Below are 19,798 nucleotides of genomic sequence, written 5' to 3'. Positions count from 1 at the left end.
TCGGTGGCCTCGCGCCGCAGCCAGGCCGTAGTTCTAACATTCTCCATCTGTTTGTCACGGACCTGAGCGCAAAAGCCGACAGTAGCACGGCAGGAGCACAAAGCTCGCTCCACCACTAGATCGCGATCTCTTGGGAACCCTGAGTTGAGCATGATTCTCGAAGGCCGGAAGAACATCGCTAGCGCGGTTTGCAACACTGCGCTTGGACAGCGCTGTCTCTCGTCTGCCCAGTGCCTCTGTTCCGGCCTGAACACGAGCACCCTTCATCCGTTCCGGTCTCCACGGCCCAGGGCCCTCATCGGGCCGCTGGCTTTCGGGCATGACGTTTGGGAACAAAAGATGGGCAAAACCTTCGACCTCCCACACGCTCGGGAGTTACGGCTCCTTGGCTGCCCCAGCCAAGTCCGCAATGCATACCGCCAGCAAACACAAATAAGTCCATCCGTTGGTCAAATTGCCGCGCAGTTCCGGTAGCACTTTTGAATCGAGAGTAAAATTCTATCAGGCCAAGCCAAGTACATGTATTATACACACAAAACCGCACAGAGTTTGCGAGTCTCTTGGTTGCGGGATGACAATGCTGAATGCTGGTCTATGGTTGAGTGGATCTATAAGCCGTCAATATCAAAGTAGGGCCGATCTGGCCGTCAATCCCGAGAAAAACACGAGCGAGTGTGTCGCCCGTTGATAGGCAATACATGATTAAAGGGGGAGCTGGAGGAGCACGGCATCCCAGGGCCCTTCCGACCCGCCGGGCAAGAGTGGAGGTGTGGTGACGGAGTTACGGTCCCATTTTACGGCCGGTTTATTTGCTCCGCCGTTTGCCGATCTGCCATCCCCATGATCTGAGCACTTTGACAACTTTTGGTGTTACCGCTGCAGTCAGAGGGACTCGGAGGAAAATGAAACTTTTGTGGATTGCGTACGCCAACGCAAGTTGAGTTCCCAGGCCTGCAACAACGCAAATTGGTGAGTTGTTCCGTCTCGTCTGCCAAAAGAGGGTCTCAAAGCATCAAGGGGACGAGGTGCATGAACTTACTGGCTTCTGCCCGGTTGCGCTCCTGGGCTTCTTCCACTCCCCAGCCTGCCATTTCGACAGCCTCGCTGACATCGTTGCTGCCAAGCTGCTGAGTCTCGGCCTTGGTAAGCGCCGCTCTGTACTCATGCCACCAAGTCTTGACCGACTCAGGTATGATTTGCTTGATATGGGATGTTACCCAGTGCTCGAGCTGGCCTATGGTTAACGTTGTCAGTATAGCGGATCCAACACAACTGCAGTTGCTTTTTCGCTCACCAATTCTGTCTGTGCCAACAACCCGGACGAGCAAAAAGCAGAAGGGAAAGTCAAGGACGCTCAAGGCCAAATACACTCCCACCGCCGACCAACCGTACTCCTTGGAAAGTTTCTTCAGCCTCTGACTTAGTGACAGCGATTCCTGGGCGGGTTTCCCGTCCGCAGTATTCCTCTGTCTGGCGGAAAAACGAAATGTCCGGCGCGAGGCTCGGGACACGATCTGCAAACGAGCTGCAATCCAACTCCAGCTGTTTATTTGGGCGCGACGAGTCGTGGACTGTGATGCGCCCGTCCTCGTTCCTCCAGCGCGCGAGGGCGTTGTCGTGAGCGGGCGTCTAGGCGACGTGAACTGCCTCCTCCATACTGCCTCCCAAGCATTTTGTCTTGCTGTCGGCATGGCGCGGCGCGGTATGGCCGCGACCTGCTGGAAGGCTGGTCGCATCATGGTGTTGAGCAGTGGTGATAGTGACGCCACCTGATGCTTAGCACAAGATTTGTTGCTTCTGGTAGGTAGGAGGTGCGGGCGGACAGGCTCGAGTCAAGGGTGAGGGCGGTGGTCGAGACTCCGGAATATCGATGGTGAGGCGCCGAGCTCGATTGCGTTGCAGAGTTTGTGGAATTAGTGTTGGGAGCTTGTGGTGGCCTGGTGAGAGCTTGAGGTCCGAATCGCCGTAAACTCCGGAGTGGGATTGATTGCGAGTACTGATGCGCAAAACCGTATTGCACCGGATGCTTCCGAAGGTTCCTCGCGGGGCTGGAGCGATGAATTCAATCTGCCCACAGGCCGGGTGATTCGGATTGATGAGTGCCCAGTGTTGGTTGAGTGGCGTGCGTCCCGTGGAAGCCACGTTTATTCGCCTCGCTTCTTTGACCGTCGATTTGGGGAAAAATTCTGTCGAGAATGGAGCTCTTCCGACGAACTCCTAGCTCCGGCGGCGTCGTGGGTACCTCTCGCTGGTTAGGATAGGACGGAATCTCACGGAACATGCCGTGTCTGCTGTGACCCCATGGCCACGTGATACGTCCATCACGGAAGAGGAAGCCGCCGATGCCGACTACATTCCTTCCATTTCATTAGGTCAGCCATCCGTACGAAAAGCTACGACACTGAAATGTAGGCGGGGTCCATCTGACCCCAGCTGTCGTCCTGGGTCGGATATTACCTCAGCCGCGAGGGGTAGCTGCTGACATAATGTGGGGTCCTGCGCAGCTGGTGCTTACACCCCTGTCCGATGTTCACCTCCCGTGTTGGTGCTCGTGCCACATACGCACACTATTACACTTTCCACCCCCACAGCAACTTTACGCCCATTACGCACCACTACGACGTCTTCGAGCTACCTGACACCAGACAACTTTCCCACCAACTAGATGCTTCATTGTTTCACACAGACCAGTCCGTCCATCAGACTTGCTGCGCCCAGCCTTTCTGCAATAGCAGTGAATCACTAATTCGCAATCAAATTATTAAGGTGTTGACAAGCGCCGCGCTTTGGTTTTGGCCTCGGATTCGCATCAATATGCGAGCACCCACTGAGTTAAAGTGCCACGGCGCTGTGAGTTGGGTTTCCGTTTATTGCCCAGAGTCTGAGTCTGAGTCTGAGTCTGCGTGGAAAACTAATTTGGTCACCTATTTCCCTCAGGATCTCTCCGGTGCCCCACGATCTCCTCCGGGTTGAGGGTTTGTGTTGGAAAGACCCAGGGCCCAGGGCTACGAGCAGGGGCTCCCACTTGGGAAGCTCCTCGATGGCTTAAGCTCCGTGACACCTCGGAGCTTCACCTGGTCGGTTGCACTGCCCTCCGTCCAAAGCTTCCCATGCGTTGCTTGAAGCAGGACCTTTTTGGTCATGTAAGCTTCGGTCTACCACCATTCATCCCGTCCATTGCCACGATGTGGTATTCGGTGAGCCTGCTTAGGTGTTGATGGTATTACTCCAGGAGGCAACCCAACAGAACGACGAGGCAAACTCTGTCGAAGTCAATGCCATCACGACTGTCAACTTTCAGGTTTTGGGCCAAACTTTAGGAAACAAAATCGCGATGCAGTGTCACGGTTGTCCGGCAAACAAGAATGTCGGAGGTAGTCCGAGGATTTTCCAGGTGGACATTCGTCGGATTTAGGTCCGATCAGCATTGCCAATGGCACCCCAGCTTCTCCGTGGAGTTCAAACATGACTGTGTCATTGGGCTCCAGGTTCAAGCTCCAGCCTCTCCCTAGCTCCTACTCCAGCTACAGGCTGCAGTTCTCAGTGCCCAGATCCTCCAGCCGCCCGACCGGCCGCATTCCCGTCCTCGAGAGCCGGCCGGACGACACGACGAGTGGAGTCCTACCGGCCATGCCGGCTGAGGGTCATTTTGGCCTTCAGAAGTCTCTTATATCACCATGGCGAACTCTGTCAATTGAATCGAGTTTGGAAGGTTAAACGTTTCAGTTCAGCCTTGTTGACCGCTTCGAGTACAACCAAAGTTTGCAGGCGACAGGTGATCACGGTGATCTCTCCGCCTAGGCAGGGTAATTGGAGGATATCAATAGCGCAAACTCTCTCTCAGGGACCCTTCAACCCCGTCCAGGTCCCGGTAGAGCGCTTGCGACGACCGTGCGGGGGCCCGGCAGGCAATGGGAAGGGACTTATGACGACAAGGTTTGCGATACAAGTACGAGTGCGGTGTCGTCAGGGATGCAAAAGTCAAAATCCCACCAACGACTCCGCCGGGCTGAAAGGTTGGTATACTCTCGTGATTTCTACATTACTCACTGCTTACTTTTCGGCCATTCGCCGCGCAGGACAACGTGTTGTTGGTTGGTAGTAAATTAAGGCCACGCCTTGCACGACTCTGGCCCTTGGCTCTGGGCCCCTCCACCGAGCTCCTCCGAAGCGGAAGCGTGCACTTCGGGTCCGGCTCGCGGTTCGCCGCTCTCTGGAGTCTGGATATCTGGGTCCCCTGATGCAATGCCACCCCACTACGGATAATTTGCTTGGCGCCAAACCTGGATCGGATACAGGTATCCTGGTGGTCGTTGACTGGTTGAAGTGCAGATATTGGGGGTGAATCTATCGCAGATCGGTGTGGGGGGGTGTGCGCGTGCTGTTGGAGAGAGTGTGTCTCTAAGCCTGTCTGCCTCTCCACCCACACACACATCGCTGCAGAGAATGGACGTTGTCTGTGTCTGCAGTGACTTGCAGGTTGCGGGATGTTGCTGCTGATGACACAGGCACACACAACTCTCACAGTAGTTCGGATGGTTTTAATTCTTGTGAGCTTCCTTAGCCACCGCTTCGAATTCTTCGCGTGGCCATCGCGGCTAATGCGGGATCAGGTTCCTAATAGGCTTTTTCTCGAATCTTTCCATCTTCGTCTCCGTGTCCGAAGGCCTCCAACAGCCATCGCCTTCACCGAGGCTCTCGAAGTTTAACTGTTGCCGGACACAATGCCTTGGCATAAACTGTCATGAGCCCACCAGCGGCACGTTTTGCGAATTATTGCCCTTTTTCAACCTAACGCAACAACATGCTGGATATTTCTCGTCTCTTCCCCATGCGCAACATCGTTGTAGCGGTCCACTTGGTGGCGGGTATCGTGCATCGTATTCGATACTTTTGGGATAAGTACACTGCCTCCCCGCTCGTTCTCGATCCATGATTCCACATGGGCTGCGAAAGATGCCGGCCGGATAGCGCTTCCAGTCGGGGTTGGACTGCAAAGCCCTGGCGCGGTTGGAGCGCGGTTGGGTCCCCTGGGCAAGAGATTGCCCCGCTGGATGATGGTAACGTTGGCGAAATATCGTCACTGTTAATGAAGCGTATTGACATAAGCAGCGCGGTCTTGAGCCTCGTTCTTGAGTCAGGGAGAGCGGTTCGCAAGGGGTCTTTTTCGTCAAGCGCTCTAGCGGCTCATTCCGCGGTGAGAATGGGGGCCAGTAATAACCGCCAAGCTCCCCAAGTTCCAAGCAACAAAAGAAAAGACCCGCCGTTTGTTACGTGTCGAAACGGTCCACTATTGAAAGTCCCAATTTCTACTAATACTGGGCAACCCGACGTCAAGAGTTGAATCAGCAACATGGGACCAGTTCAGACATGGCCCCCCATCACCCCCATACCACAGCTAGCCACATTGCCGAGGGAATCCCGAGCACGTTGTTGCTCAAGGAAGACCTGCTCCTGAAAGGCATGATGTTTACCAAAGTGCTGTCTATCTGTCTGTCTCTACGGGCAGGCGACTCGAACTTACTTTGCCTTTTGACATCTGACTCGTTTCACGGGAACGGCTCAATCTGGTAGGCTTCTAGAAGCGTGGCGGGTTGTTTCAGGTAATTCTCGCTGACAAAGAGGCGAAGACCGAGACTCGAAATCGCGAACAAAGAGGCGGCTCCGTGGAAAGGGGATCCCTTGGTGAGTGGAGCGGCGGAGGTCCCAGATAGGCAGTCCGATGTCTGGATGGTTTTGCTTTTTTCGTCTTTAAAGTTTTTCTGCCTTTCCGTAATCGTACCACGGCAAGGCAAGAATGGCATTTGCGGTGAGCGAAGACAGTTTGTTTCATGTCACTCACATACTTGGACTCATGTTTTTCTGCCCAGATGTGGCGTCAATGACAGCGATGATGGGATGTTGTCTGCTGCCCGCGAATCCACGATTCGCAGGTGGCCGCTGGCGGACCGGGCGGGACGAATCCCGGGATCGATCCCCACCACTCCGTGTAAGTTGGTGGTGGTGTGCGAAGAGAAGATGTGTGGACGGAGACAGGCAACTCAAGCCACCACCACCACGAGAGCAGAGAGAGTGTGTCTGTCTGTCTGCCCGGCCGTTGCTCACCCGTGTGCTACCACGTGCAGCGACATATCCTAACTGACGTATGCAGGTAGGGCCATGACATGTAGATAGACCGACCTCATGACACGTCGTGAGAGTGGCATCTACCCTTCTAGCTACGTTGCACCCCTCACGCAAACTCAAAATTGCGGTTCGCGTATCGGGTGGTGACGATACCGTCCCTTTCTGCTACGGCTGGCAAGAGGTCCCCTAAATTCGAAGAGCCTTGCTCCCAGTCCGCAAGGTGAACAAGCTTTCGATTTAATCAAATCAGCGCTTTTTTGCCCCAGTACAGTAACTTTCTGCCTTTTTTTTTTCGTTCATTCTCCTCTCACCCCCCTTGCCAAGATCTTTAATGAATATCATTGGAGTACTTTGCTTTCGATTGAGTTGACCCTTTGCCTGGTTTTATTGAATCATCTGGTGATGGAGAAATGTCTCGTCCCGCGCCTCGAATTTCCCTGGTCTCGAGGAAGATGGACGTGGAGTTACAGTTCCACAAAACTCCATGATGGCAGTTAAAATGTCGCCTGCCAACCTTTTCCCATGGCTTGACAGACACCTACATGATTATGACGAAACCATTACCTCTTTGGGTAGGTTCGCCTGGAGCTATCGTCGTGGTTTGGTATCGGGACGTGGGGGGACACGCTTGTTGTTCCTCCCGTTCTTCCTCGGAGCTCCAGGCCGCTCGGAGCTGGAACTTCTATGGAAGGGGCCTCCAGCTTCCGGACGGGATCCGTTGTCCAAGTTTTGCCGGCCGGGCTGGGCTCCAGGAACTCACGCGGAACCCGGAACGGGATTGCGTGCAGCTGCCAAAGGTTAAAGAGGGTGTGTGGTGGTGTGGTTGTGTGTGTGTGGTAAGATTGTGTGCACACACCAGACCAAACATTGTCATGTGTCACTTTCGATCAAAGCCCGCGAAAGCGTCTTCAAAGGCCGAAAAGCTTAAAATATTGGTCATGATGCCACTTTCCACTACAATTCCTTCCGAGTGCGACAATAGTTACGACGGAGGAATTTCAGTTTTCCCAATTATCCATGAACTCTCCGCAAATTCCAGTTTCTACCCTACTAACTCTCTCCGCATACTCAGTACGCACTTGCGATGAGCCCTGACCGAAGGTTGCATAGCCAACTTACACAGAGATTCAGAGTTGCAACGAAGTAAGCTCTGCTGCGCCACCTTAACAAGATGAGAGACAAACATCACCATAGCTCCGCAAAGAAGGGAAACTTGGTTCGTTGATGCGAAAGGTAGACAATAGCCTCGGTCCAACTACAGATCTACTATGGCCATCGAGCGCTTACAGATAGCTGCCCATGGTCTGCGCTTAATCCTGCTACATATTCGTATCGTAGATGCTCTCTAACGTCACGATATAGACAGCCGCCGTCCGAGCTGTGACGTCGATGTCGATCAGCGGTCAGGGAGCCAGGTCATCTTTGGATGACCTAAAGGTCTATACCTACCTCCAAGCTCTTCTGACAGACGGCCCTGGGTAATCATTCATCAGAAGGGATATGCTGCTGTCGTCGAACCTGGGAGCTAGCCAGTTCGTGAGCGTTTTCGTTCACGCCCCTAGAACGAGTAAGTCGAACAACAACGAGGGTAGCAATGGTTGTGAAGGTTCTTCCATTGGAGCTTCCATTCAGGGCCCTAGCTTCGGAAGGGGGTTGTCATACTGGAGATCAAGCATGAGGTAGCGCAGCGGGCGCCCAGTGCCCAGGGAGTGGGAAAGCGCGTGGGAGAGAAAGTGGGAAACCAGTCATCGTGCCATGACGAGCAGCGAGCCGCCGTGGTGCAAGAGGTTCGTCACAGAAAAGACGCTGGGCGGGACGGAGGGTTCCCGGTCTTGGCACGGGTCGGGTGCGAAGACTTGTGGGCTTCGAGAAGGTCGGGAAACGTTCCGTAGAAGCATCATCGGATGCGGGGACAGGGACACCGCCGGGAAAACGGACGCAGTAGCAGCAACAACAGCCGTAGCAAGGCAGTTGCAGCAGCCGGTCGACTGAGTCGGAAGCAGACGATGTCCCTGCCGTGCCGCGGTGAGAGATTGGTCCTTTCGCTGCCAAGGGTTTGCGTCATGGTTCCGCCGAGAAAAAGGACGAGCAGAGTTGTGTGCGGCAGGCAAAGTTGGGCTTCTGGAAGCTGTGAGGAATCAGGGAGCACCTGGCATCGACACCTTAGTCATGTTCTGTAGGAGTGCTAACAAGTCAGTCAACCTTGCTATTCGAGGGTGTTCACTGCAGCATGCAAAAGCAACGTGCCCACGTTTTTAAGTTGGTGATAGCGTCTTTGCGTCCTGCGAGATAGAGACACAGATCCACCGTGGAAACCGGCGAGTTCCCGACTCAGGGAGATCTCCTCCTTGTGCGTAATTATGGTCTGAATATGACGTGAAGCGGGTAGGATGACGTTGAACGGAGCGTTGAAAGTTATAAACAGAGATGACATATGACGCCAGGTTTTGAACTGACGTATGTTACGTCGGAACAGTCTCTTTGCTCCTTCAGTTGCTCTCGGAAAGCGACTCGGTCGTTCCGATTATTTGATTCGGCATCCCGAACGAGCATGGGAGATGTTGAAGGTTGAAAGCAGACTTTTTTCTTCGTGATTTCGCCACGCCCCTGTCATCCAATGCAACAACGTGTCCAGCTTGGCTCTGATGGGCAGAACATTGTTAGCGCGCGCGAATGTTTGATGAACAGAGTTGGATGCTTTCCGTTACCATGGATAGCTGTGGATCTCTCTTGTGGTTGACTGCATTGCGCGGATTTCACGGCGGTCAATAATAACTTGAGACCCCGAATGCGAACATCTCGGACAAGCCCTTTGTTGCCAAGAAGACGGGCGATGCAGTTGGCGTTTAGACATCGACTTCGTGAAAGCGTAATTCGAAATTGCATTCACGAAGGTGACTGCCCACAGCAAAAACTTACGCCGGGGTGGAGATTAGTTGGACCTATATCGTATGCTATTCCAAGAAACCCTCGAGCCAGAGTAAGCGCCGGACGCCGCCTGCCGGCCTCTCGGACACGTCGGCGAATATGTCAGCGGACGAGATCTTCTGCGGCGTTTGCGTTTGTTCGGCGATGTGGTGTTTTGAAAACGCCGGTGCTGCAGGTGGCCTGGCGTTGCGCGGCAATTGCGATATACGGCAAATGAAAAAAACAATACGACACCCCTTCCCGAAATCCTATCCGAAAAAAAGCCCAGTCTGGCCAAGACCCAAGACCGAGCAATCTCGCGAAGCTTAAGTTGCGTCGGACGAGTGGAGGTTTAGTGATCTTACCGGCGGATGCCGCCTCTCGAAACTCCAAGAGAAGCATCGCATGCCCATTCTAGGGGGCTCATCAACAACCGCCCGCAAGCCGAAAGTCTTGTGTTGTACGGGAACGAGCGTTGGCTCGAATTGAATGACGAGAATTTGGGCGAGTGCCACGTAACGCTGAGGGGTATGCACTACATGAGGCCGTGAAAGCTGAGAAAGGCTGAGTAGGGGTCGTGGGCAGAAAATACCGAGCCTCTGGATTTCGCTTGGCCAGCGCTTTGAAGTTTTGAAGTTTGGCTAGACTATCTATCATCTCGAAAACCCCCGTGGTTGCCCATCAACTAACCCATATCGGAATGGCAGATTGCTGTCAAAAGGATAGAGTTGTGATCCAAAGACACAGATAGATGAGGTCCTAAGGGAGATCCTCATTAATTTCATTCACCTTGATGAATTATAGCGAGCTTTTCAGCTTGTGCTGGGTACGCTACCCGCATCCGACGATGGCCTGTATCTTCAAAGATCTGATACGCCGCCGGTGGGATGCTACATGCTCTCACAGACCCTTGATTGAGATTGACCGTATCGTTAGAACGCCGCCAAGAGCCTCACATAAGAATTGTTGGCTGCTTTGAGTATCTCTTGCGCCCAGGGCTCGCTATCACGAATGTTGACGAGTCGGATGCGAGCATGCGCCCGATCTAGAGGAATTTCTTCATAATGGTTCTGAAGGCAAAAACCTTCGACAGACAGTGTATGCGAGCAAGACTGGGAGGGAGTACGCAATATCACGGCAACTCAAATTAATGATTGCTTCTTCTATCTTTTGCGCCCAGCCAAATCCAATTTGTGGAGGTTTACTGAATATTCACTATGGAGTAGAGTGCAGCTGCGGCGGCAGTTAAATTGCAAACGAAGAGTATGGCTCTGCTTTATTATGAGTGTGGCATGCTTCATGAAATGATTGTCCAGTGTTTTCATCAACTTGCCCATAATATGATGGCCACCTATTAAATGAGTCTCATATCAGTTAATGAGCTTTCATGATCGTCCAAGACAAGGGAATCAATGTGTAAATAATATAATCAGTTTAGGAGACATCAGTAGCCATTTCCTTAGCGCTGCAGTTCGATAAGTCAATTCCATGTGCGAAAACAACGAATTACAGGACCAAATCTGAACATAAATACCAGCAAACCATCATATGGCCCTAGAAAAGAAGAGAAATTCAAGTGTAATAGCCCATTGTATTCGAAAAAGTTTCACTACTCACCATTAATTCCCAACCTTTCATTTGATGAGGACAGCTTATCACGGGAGAGGACCAGAATATGCATATGGCAAGGACCTCTTAATGAGAGGGAGTGAGCCAATCTCGCTGAGGATGGGCATGGCTATAGAGCCTTGTATTTCAATAACAGCTTGTAGATCCCGACTTGATGACTTTGCTTCAGCTCACACCGCAGAAAGCAACGGCCACACATTCCAGCTTTACCGCTGTGTTTGCCTGTAACATGTCGAACGGGTTGGTTGTCACTACGCCTTTGTTAATCTCAATGTGACCGCCTTTATCAAAGAAGGGTATAATGCTGTTCATGACTACTTGTATATAATATCTGTATCCCGTGCTCTTGATGCTGTTACCCAAAGTGAGAGTCGTGAGCCGATCTGAGGTATTCGATGTGATGATTGCGAAGACCCAACGCCAACCAAGCAATGCTACTTAATCAGTCACCCCTTTTTTGTTTCCCACGTTCCAAATCCCGACCTCGTATGTGTTCGTTTGGCCGATGTATCTCTATCTCTTGCCCCTTGCTTACTGCAGCAAAAGTGCCTCGGTGTTCAGTACACCAAAAAGGTTCTCAACTTCTCTTTGTACGTATTCCAACTCCTGGGCGACCTGAGCCGTGACCAAGGTGTACGCGTACAACAACGCATAGTCCTTCTCTTCAACAACGATGTCGTCCTTACTGTTGCCGTTGCTGCTCCCGTTACTGTTTCCATTGCCATTCGGTTCCGCCCCTGGAGTGGACGGCTGCGTGGATGGATGGTGCTCTTTTCTGAACTGGTAGATTTTGCCCAGCAGCCGGTCCTTGTTGCCAACCACCGACGGAATGGCGTCAGTGAGCGGATACTCCAACATGATTGAGCTGGCGAGCACCTGGAAAACGTGGCAGATACGGTCGCAAAGTTGAGCGCGCTCTGGGGCCGTGTATTCGAGCAACGCTTTCTCGCCATCCGACAGTTGGCCGCGTCTTGAAGTGACGAGTCTCATGGCATGGAAGCCATCGAGAATCTTGCTGGTAGACGACATGATGCGGGCATATGCCGCATCGGGAAACGGGCCTCGAAGCTCAAATTCACTCTTTGCTGCGTTACGCAAAGCCTCAAGTTTGGACGCTGTGATTTCGTCAGCGGTAGTCGACCGTTGTGAGTGCAAATTTCTTACCGTAACGTTGCAGAGCCTGCTCTTCTCCAGCCCTCATGTAAGACCTTGTGTTGTCGCTTCGGAGCAAGATGGCTAGCGGCCCTCTCTTCCAGATAAGTCCCAACTGCAGGTAGAGCACAGAGAGACCCTCCTTGAATTTCTTTCTGCCTGAGATAGGCCAGATCGCGCGACACACAATGATACCCCACAAGATACCAAGCGTGACGGCGACAAATCTGTGGTAGCAAATCTCAAACATCAAAGGGTTGGCGCCACCTTCATCGTCATCATCGTCCTCCACCTTCTGTGAGAGCGAGTATGCGTAAAGGACGGTGACGTTCCAGGCCAAAATCGTGATTCTACCGAAGGGGGCGTTGTTCTTCACCAACATCATGTAGAAGCAGAAAAAGCTCACCATCCAGCCGAAGAATGCAAGAATAACACCGTTACCTTGACTAATTGCCCAGGCCGTCATCGCGAATACTACTCCAGCGATAGTGCCGATGAACCTGGCAGTACCGGTAGTGTTGGCAGCGCCTACCGTCATTGACGCAACAATCATGAAAGACAACAGACCCCACTCGCCTCGCCAGTGTCGATATACATCTTTGGTTGCCGGAAGGAAAGCACAAGCTGCCCAGAGGGCGGCACCGAAGCCAACCTTGACACCAAAGCGAACTTAAAGACATGTTAGCAACGGCCTGCCTTCCGTGTATTATTTAGTTAACTTACTGTCATCACGGGACAAGACCCTGAGGAATTTGAGAATCACTTGCGAAAGCAGACGTAGGATCGTACTCGCATTCGGAGCAGCGTCCCAGCTGAACGTGTCTCTTCGTTTGATCATGGTATCCGGAATGCCTCTAGGCACGGCGGATTTTCTGAGAGGCCGGACAGGCTGCTCAGTCGCATCCATTGGCTGATGCAGCAGGCGCTCAGCATCAAGGTTATTCGGGTCTGGTTCTCTTGGTGGCGAGGGGGTGTTCCAATACTTCCATGGCTTGAGCCAGTTCCAGCTGCGAGAGCCTAACTCCCTGTGGTACTTCAGCTCTTCGAGTGCTGTCAAGTAGGCATCGATATCCTCGGCAACGTGTTGCAAGCTGAAACTAAAGTGTCCGCAAGCAGCCGCGACCTCTTCAATATCTGCCTGGATCTTCTCCGATCTCGACCGCCCTAGCTCAATGCTAGTGTACAGTTCTTGGAGCGCGTTGGTCCTCGCATGGTTGTACAATGTCATGGCGTCCTGCAAACTGTGCTTAAAGTGCGGGTTCACAGTGATCTTAGAGTCCGCACCAGCACCGAAAGCCTGCTCTCTGAGGATCTCTGAAAGCGTGTATGCTAGCGACTTCATAGAAGGACCCAACAGCGCTATGAAGAGTTCGAAGATCTCGCTTGGTGATTTGAATGGAGGGAGGGGTGGTGGCGGCCCATCTGGTGTCGCTTCAGGGCTGGGGTGGTCGTCAACTTCGTCCTCGAATTCCTCATCCTCATCAATAGATGCCAAGGTAGCAAATCTGTCTCGGGAACCCTTCAGATACTGTGACATCGCACGAGAAAGTGTGGGGGAAAAGACAGTGCTGCCAGGAGAGAGCTGTCCAGCCATGGGATCTTGAGGCAGCTCCTTTAGAAGACTGAACTGCGTGTTAGCAGCACTCCTTAAGCCCCCGATAGCCTGCGACAGTGACTCGAGCGACTTGACTAAAGCCTTCTCCAGTTCGTATACCTTCTCGCGGCCCAAAACCCAATGCTCGAACTTGGATTCCCTAAGGCTCTTCGTCATCTTAGCATGAGTAGCCTTGTACTGCCTCACGACGAAGGCGAAGTCCCCCGACATGATCTCGTTCTCTGAGCCATTCAAGAAGCCGCGAGTGATCATGGCGAGCATGTCTGAGAGGGATACGGCACCGGCGTTCAAGGAGGTGCGCAACAATGCTCTCGCTGAGACTCTCCAAAGCAATAGGTTGACCGCCACGGCGATGGTGATGCCCATGACCAACATCTTAAGGACCTGGACTATCTTGGCCTCAGAGAAGTGCCCCTCATGAATCGCCTCTTCTCTGGTAATAACGGCAATAATGGCGATAGATGCAAGAGTACAGCCGACATTGACTAGCGGGTTATTGAGCCTCTGCTTGACCCAACCAACGAAGCCAAGACCGCCGCCGATGCAGAATGTGAGAATGAGAACATGTGACAACGGGATGAGACCGAGCTTCCCTCCGACGAGAACAGAGAAGAGCATGGAGATGACCGAGACGACCTCGGCGTACAAGACAGCAATAGTGGCGATGGCTGCGGCCTCGACCATGGAACCCCACGTCCGACTGGCGTGGAAATAGACCGTCAGAGTCGCGACAACGTGCTTTCCATCAGGCTTGCCTAGAAACGTCGATATCGGTGCAAGGAAGGTTGCCAGACTGGCGAGGAGATATGCGACGGAGCATTTCACCACTCCCTTGCCCACCGGTGAAAGCAGCCAGTCCCAGAAGCGGGAGGCGCTAGTCTTGATATTGTGTTTGACGACATTGAAAGATTCGCCGGTCGTCTCGGCGGTCAGGAGAGATCGGTAGCCGTCGACTTCAGGAGAAGGGATTTCGATGCTCGAGCCACGGAGGGAGAATTGGCGGCGACTGCGTTCGCCGGTGCCGGGAACAATGAAGGTGCCGTTTCGAAGCTTCTGTAACGGTGGCGCATCGTCAGCTGCAGACCTCGAGGACCCGGTCAAGGGCCAGTGACAGAAGATGTACTCACGCTCCGCTTGGAAGGCCGCCTAGGAGGCCATGGGTTTGTGGCCGACGAGCTCATCACGGTTGGGTGTTGGCGCACCACCCAAATGCCCAGCCGTGTTGGAGCAGTCGTGGAGTTTTGTTGCGCCCAGACGAGCTTCGCGGGAGCTGCGCAAGATGTCGCTCGGTAAATAATCCTTTCCCTTGGCTCTGGAATGGTAGGAGCGTAAACAAGCTGGAAGGGTGGCGTTCCTAGCCGGTAGGTATATTGGCACGCAAAATGTGAGAGGAATAGGCAGAGACGCGCACACGGCTCACTAAGACAAGACAGCAGCTTCCGCCAGATTCGCCGTCAGCTTCCAGCCTACTGCCAACTGCAAAGGCGACTATTAAACAACTCGACGGCCGAGCATCCGCGACACTGGTCAGGTCTGGTAGGGTCTGGTCTGGAACCTGAAGGAAAGCAACAGCTAAGGCAGGCGGTCCCTTAGCTGCAGCTCTTCTTACCCGCCGTGACCTTAAAGGCTGGAGCATGTCGCGTCGACCACTCAGAAGCCCAACGACCCATGTCACCTGCCCAGTGCAGATGTCTGAAGAATACGCGGACATCTCAATCATGCGGCACTGTGTTCCCACTCTTGTGTGTGGGGAGTGGGTGTGGTACGTCGACGAGTCGTGACATAAGGCAAGCCCAGGTGCCTCTCTACTTTAAGCTAAGCTTCCTGGCCTAGGTAGGTATCTTAGCTGCGGTACAATGACTCCAACATCCATGTCTAAGTTGCTGGCTATTCCAGATCGACTATTAAACAACTCACTCATTGTCAAGACATCCTTACGTTGCCGGCAGACAACGTTAACGATTTTTTGCCGCCGCGGCCTTCTCATGAAGCTCTCAAGCCATCGGTGTTACATGAATTTCCTATGAAGAGGTTCATCTCCAGAATGGCTACTGTTACACCCCGCCGGTTCGCCCCGTTGAAGGATGGAGCCGCGGCCAACTCAAACGCCCCGCGGTTGAAAGGCATCGTCTTTGACGTTGACGGAACGCTATGGTACGTAACTTGGGAAACTCTCATCGCTTGTGTTCTCCTTCAGTTATTCATTTGCCTCGCAAACTCATCTCATCCTTTTATCGGCGTGTCACGAGACGGGACGTCAATCTTGGCTTTCTCACTTGATAAGCAATGGATTCAACCGTGACTTCAATGGCCAATGAGATCATCATCCATCATGCTAGACATGAGCTTTACTGACAACATTAGTGAACCCCAAACATACATGTTCAAAGAAATGCGCGATGCTCTCAAGATTACAAAGTCCGTCGACATCCTCGACCACATTTACGCTCTCCCGACCCCAGAGGCCCAAGAAACGGCAATGGAGTCCATCCGACAGATCGAGAGGACTGCCATGGCGTCGCAGGTCGCCCAGCCCGGCCTCGTCGAGCTGATGTCTTACCTCGACAGCCGTGGTGTCCGGAAGGGCATCTGCACCCGCAACTTCGATACGCCCGTTGCCCACCTCCTCGGCAAGTTCCTGGAAGGCTCCCTCTTTGAGCCAATCATCACTCGCGATTTTCGTCCGCCAAAGCCTGACCCTGCCGGTATCCTGCACATCGCCAAAAGCTGGGGGCTGGTCAAAGAGGCACCGATCGGGGCTGATGGCCAAGAAGCGCAGGGCGATGCGACTGAGCTCATCATGGTAGGAGACTCGATCGACGACATGACGGCTGGCCGAAGAGCGGGCGCGGCGACAGTGCTCCTCGCAAACGACGTGAACGTGCATCTGGTGGACCACGAGCATACCGACCTCGTAATACGGCGCCTGGATGAACTGATTCCTATTCTGGAGGACGGATTCCACAGTAGAGAGACTGGAGCTGCATAGTGAGCTAGTCGTTCACAGGACAGATGTCGGCCGCATCATGAAGCCTGTTGTTGGTGAGGGCTACCAAGGGCGCGGTGATATCACATCAATGTAATCTAGGCACAGGACTGCTCAAGCATTTGTGACTTTGTCTAGATAGCATGTACGCCCCCAATGAAAACCCTTCCTCCAAGCTTGCTACATACATGATCCCCTACGTGGGACTTTGACAAAACCCCTCCCGTCCTGGTCACGGTTGGTCGACGCCGCTCTGTCCAAGCTTTCTAAAAAGGCTGAATCGTCGGGCGTCTTACAACAGACGACCGAGTTTGCAAGAGGTTGATATCAATACATGCGCCAAGTGATGCAGAGAAAGACCGGAAAATCCTTTTGGTTTCGCCCAGACCGACTGCTGGACCGCTGAGGTATGTCGGGACCTTAGATAAATGGATCCTCCAGGCCGATGACGTTGTCTACACGCGACGTCCTGCGACCTCTGACACCATTCTGTGGGAAGCGTTGAGAAGGGTAGATTGGAGCTGAGGCGAGGGGTCGTTCTACCTGATCTTCAGATGCTGGTCGGAAGGCTGTTTGCATGGGCATGCTGCAGGACTTCGGACCTTGGTCAACAGACGCTTCTAGTTGTTGTAGCGAAACAACACGGTTTGGCGCTCTGCTATGCTGTGCTTTCGCTTGGGGTACCCGTGGCCGAGCGCCGCGAGTGTAGTTGAAGCCTCCCTGTGCCTAGTTGGAAGTGCCGTTATACACATCGCTCGCGTAGCTTCGGGGTGCTGGCGGCATGCCGAATGTGGCTTGTCTTCTGCTCTCTCTCCTGGTCTCATCTGGGGTGCCCTTCCGAGGGGGGGCTGGCGGCAGCGGACCACCAGGCGCAGGACGAACAGGAAGGCTGAAAGATGCAGCATTGGCGCTCACAGGGCCAGCACTGTTGGGATATTCGCCGACCTTGGGGATCGAATTGGTCGTAACAATCCGCTGTCCCATCCCGGGGTGACCAGCCGCCTGTTGTCGGCTGCTGATGGCGTTGATGCCGTTTCTGGTGGGGGAGCGGTTGGAGTGGGTGGCAGGTTCGCGCGGAGAGATGATACCAGCTCCCGCGATGGGAATTTCCCCTGACGTCGGCGTGTCAAGCGAGCGGTCGTTTGTAGATCCGCCCTGATATGTCGGGGAGTCACTGGAATTCAGGAGGTCTCGAGTCGCGGGAGAAAGCTGGGGCGCAAGGTGAGACTTTCTGTTGTCCCTCTCCATCAAACCAACAGCCCATTCCCTCAAGTCCACGGGGGTTCTCTTGGCAGCTTGAACAAAAGGATCCCGGTCCTAGCACATATGCGATTAGCTGGAGAAGCCCACGTCAGCCAAGGGCTGGACTTACAAAAAGTTCCTGAGGGGTAGGTCGCTCGTCGGGGTTCTTGAAAAGACACTTCTGAATCATATCCTCCAGAATGGAGGGGAAAGCATCGCTTTTGGGTAGCTTGGGCGCGGGTTCGTGTACAATCTGCTGTAACAGATCCAGAATGCCAGCTGGGGCGCACTCGCCGTCGGAAAGCTGCTCGCTTGCGTTGAATGGGAACTTGCCGATGGCAAGCTCCATGATACTCAGACCAAAACTCCACACATCGGATTTGACAGTGTACTTCTCGCCTTGAATTCGCTCAGGAGCCATGTATGTCGATGTTCCAACGAATGTGTCTGCAACGGAGTTGATAAGTTCTCCAGACACACCGAAGTCGCACAGCTTGATACTTCCTCTCGAGTTCACCAGGATGTTTGACGGCTTGATATCTCGATGCATGATGTGATGCTTGGAGTACAGGTAGGTCAAGCCGCCGAGGGTGGCCACAGCAATCTTGCCAAGAACGTCTACTCGGACTGGGCCGAAGACCTTGGATACCCGGTCTAGCGCGCTGTGCTGAGTTAGCATGCATCCTCCGCCCTACCAAGGACTATAACATACCCGACATCCATATACTCCATGCACATAATGACATCGTTGTGAGGGTTCAGAAATGCGCCGTAGAAGTTTACGATATACTCGGATGAGCAGCCGTGCATAATCTGAAGTTCGCGGACAATGCGCTTGCGCATCTCCTTCTTGGCTTCCACGTGGATGACCTAGAGGCGTCGATCAATACCGGTTGCTGCATTCCTCTCCAAGTGATGACTTACCTTGCGAGCCATGACAGTCCCAGTCAACACGTGCTTGACCTTGCTGACAGTGCCTCCATTTCCGGACCCAAGCTCCTTCAAGATCTCCAAGTCCTCCGGCCGCAAGTCCAGCTTGTACTCGATGCCAATCTCCAACTGCGCTGACTGCTCCCCGCTATCTTTATCGCGGGGATCATAGCCATGTCTGCTGGTTTCGGCAGTCGGTGGGGGTTTCGGTGCAGCAGGCGTCAGGGCGAGGCCCTTGACGTTCTTGCGCTTCATAGACCGGGGCGCGAAGGGGTCGGCCATTTTGGGAGTGAAGCTTTCGCTGTGTGATTCGTGCGGCGAATGACCAAGTTTGAAGCTGAACAGAACCAGCTCAAGTTACAACGAAAAGGCCGTTGACATGCCCTTCCGTGATGGTACGGATATGGACCGAGCGAACAGCTACCCTGAGAATCCGCCGTATGATTGAAGAGTCGCGACCATATGTTGGGGCGCGCTCGTAGAATAAGACGGCGGCAAGGTAAGGTTCCGGCGACGGGGTAATCGGGGTCGTCGGGTGAGGATCGGGAACGAGAGAGAGAGGCAGCGGATGGGCGTTTGGCAACGGGAGAACGTTGCTATCGCAGAGTCGCAGTGGCCGAGTGGTGGGTTTTAGTATCTCGCGGTGGACCGGAGCGATGGATAGATTCCGAGGTCGATGACTGCCTGCAGAAAGGGGGAAAGAGGGGCGTAGATGGCTCGAAATTTGTCGGTGTGGTTGTCGTCGATGGTGTCCCGTCCCGTTTCGGCCAAGGTGGGGTTGGACGGCGTGATAGGGAGGCGACTCCGAGGAAGAGCGAGGGGGGAGGGGTGGCGAGCGAGAAATAGGCAACGTGCTCCGTGGTCTTGGGAAAGGAGTTAATGAGACCTCGTAGACGCAAATGAGGTTGCTCTCGATAGGAAAATAGGCGGTACGTGGGTCGGGTCTGGTTGGTGAAGGAGGAGACGGGGAGGGGAGGAGGGGAAGGGATGGGGAAAAAAAGATGGAAAGGGTACACAGCAGAACCAGACGACGGAAACAGATGCAGAAGTGAAAGGGAAGAAAAAACACTGGAGCGTTCAGGATTCAGATTGGACTGGACTGGACTGGTGGGAGTAGAATGGGAGAAGACTGGCCCGGTCAAAGGTTCCAGGCTTGGTTTACAAACATCCAGTCAGTGACCATCAGTGAGATGTGCCTCTCAGTGCCCAAT

The 19,798-nt window shown here is 53.5% G+C and overlaps 4 protein-coding genes across 4 annotated transcripts; 1 reads left to right on the top strand and 3 right to left on the bottom strand.

The window, feature by feature from the left end:
- Positions 1-1,004: 1,004 nt before the first annotated feature.
- On the bottom strand, positions 1,005-1,739 carry COL26b_000489 (uncharacterized protein; the record flags this gene model as incomplete). The annotated part of the gene is made up of 3 exons (XM_053173457.1): positions 1,005-1,234; positions 1,388-1,415; positions 1,659-1,739. 3 exons carry the CDS (start codon positions 1,737-1,739, stop codon positions 1,005-1,007), a joined length of 339 nt encoding a protein of 112 aa, XP_053042505.1.
- A 9,454-nt stretch (positions 1,740-11,193) lies between these two features.
- On the bottom strand, positions 11,194-14,610 carry COL26b_000488 (uncharacterized protein; the record flags this gene model as incomplete). The annotated part of the gene is made up of 4 exons (XM_053173456.1): positions 11,194-11,777; positions 11,827-12,483; positions 12,538-14,482; positions 14,557-14,610. 4 exons carry the CDS (start codon positions 14,608-14,610, stop codon positions 11,194-11,196), a joined length of 3,240 nt encoding a protein of 1,079 aa, XP_053042504.1.
- An 863-nt stretch (positions 14,611-15,473) lies between these two features.
- On the top strand, positions 15,474-16,418 carry COL26b_000487 (uncharacterized protein; the record flags this gene model as incomplete). The annotated part of the gene is made up of 2 exons (XM_053173455.1): positions 15,474-15,583; positions 15,794-16,418. 2 exons carry the CDS (start codon positions 15,474-15,476, stop codon positions 16,416-16,418), a joined length of 735 nt encoding a protein of 244 aa, XP_053042503.1.
- A 723-nt stretch (positions 16,419-17,141) lies between these two features.
- On the bottom strand, positions 17,142-18,869 carry COL26b_000486 (uncharacterized protein; the record flags this gene model as incomplete). Its single annotated transcript, XM_053173454.1, has 4 exons — positions 17,142-17,732; positions 17,788-18,319; positions 18,370-18,527; positions 18,582-18,869. 4 exons carry the CDS (start codon positions 18,867-18,869, stop codon positions 17,142-17,144), a joined length of 1,569 nt encoding a protein of 522 aa, XP_053042502.1.
- Positions 18,870-19,798: the final 929 nt, after the last annotated feature.

This window comes from Colletotrichum chrysophilum (genome assembly GCF_026319265.1).
Source record: "Colletotrichum chrysophilum strain AFK26 chromosome Unknown scaffold_2, whole genome shotgun sequence".
NCBI lineage: Eukaryota > Fungi > Ascomycota > Sordariomycetes > Glomerellales > Glomerellaceae > Colletotrichum > Colletotrichum chrysophilum.
Note: the sequence above shows the minus strand (reverse complement) of the source record. Positions and strands in the feature narration are given on the sequence as shown.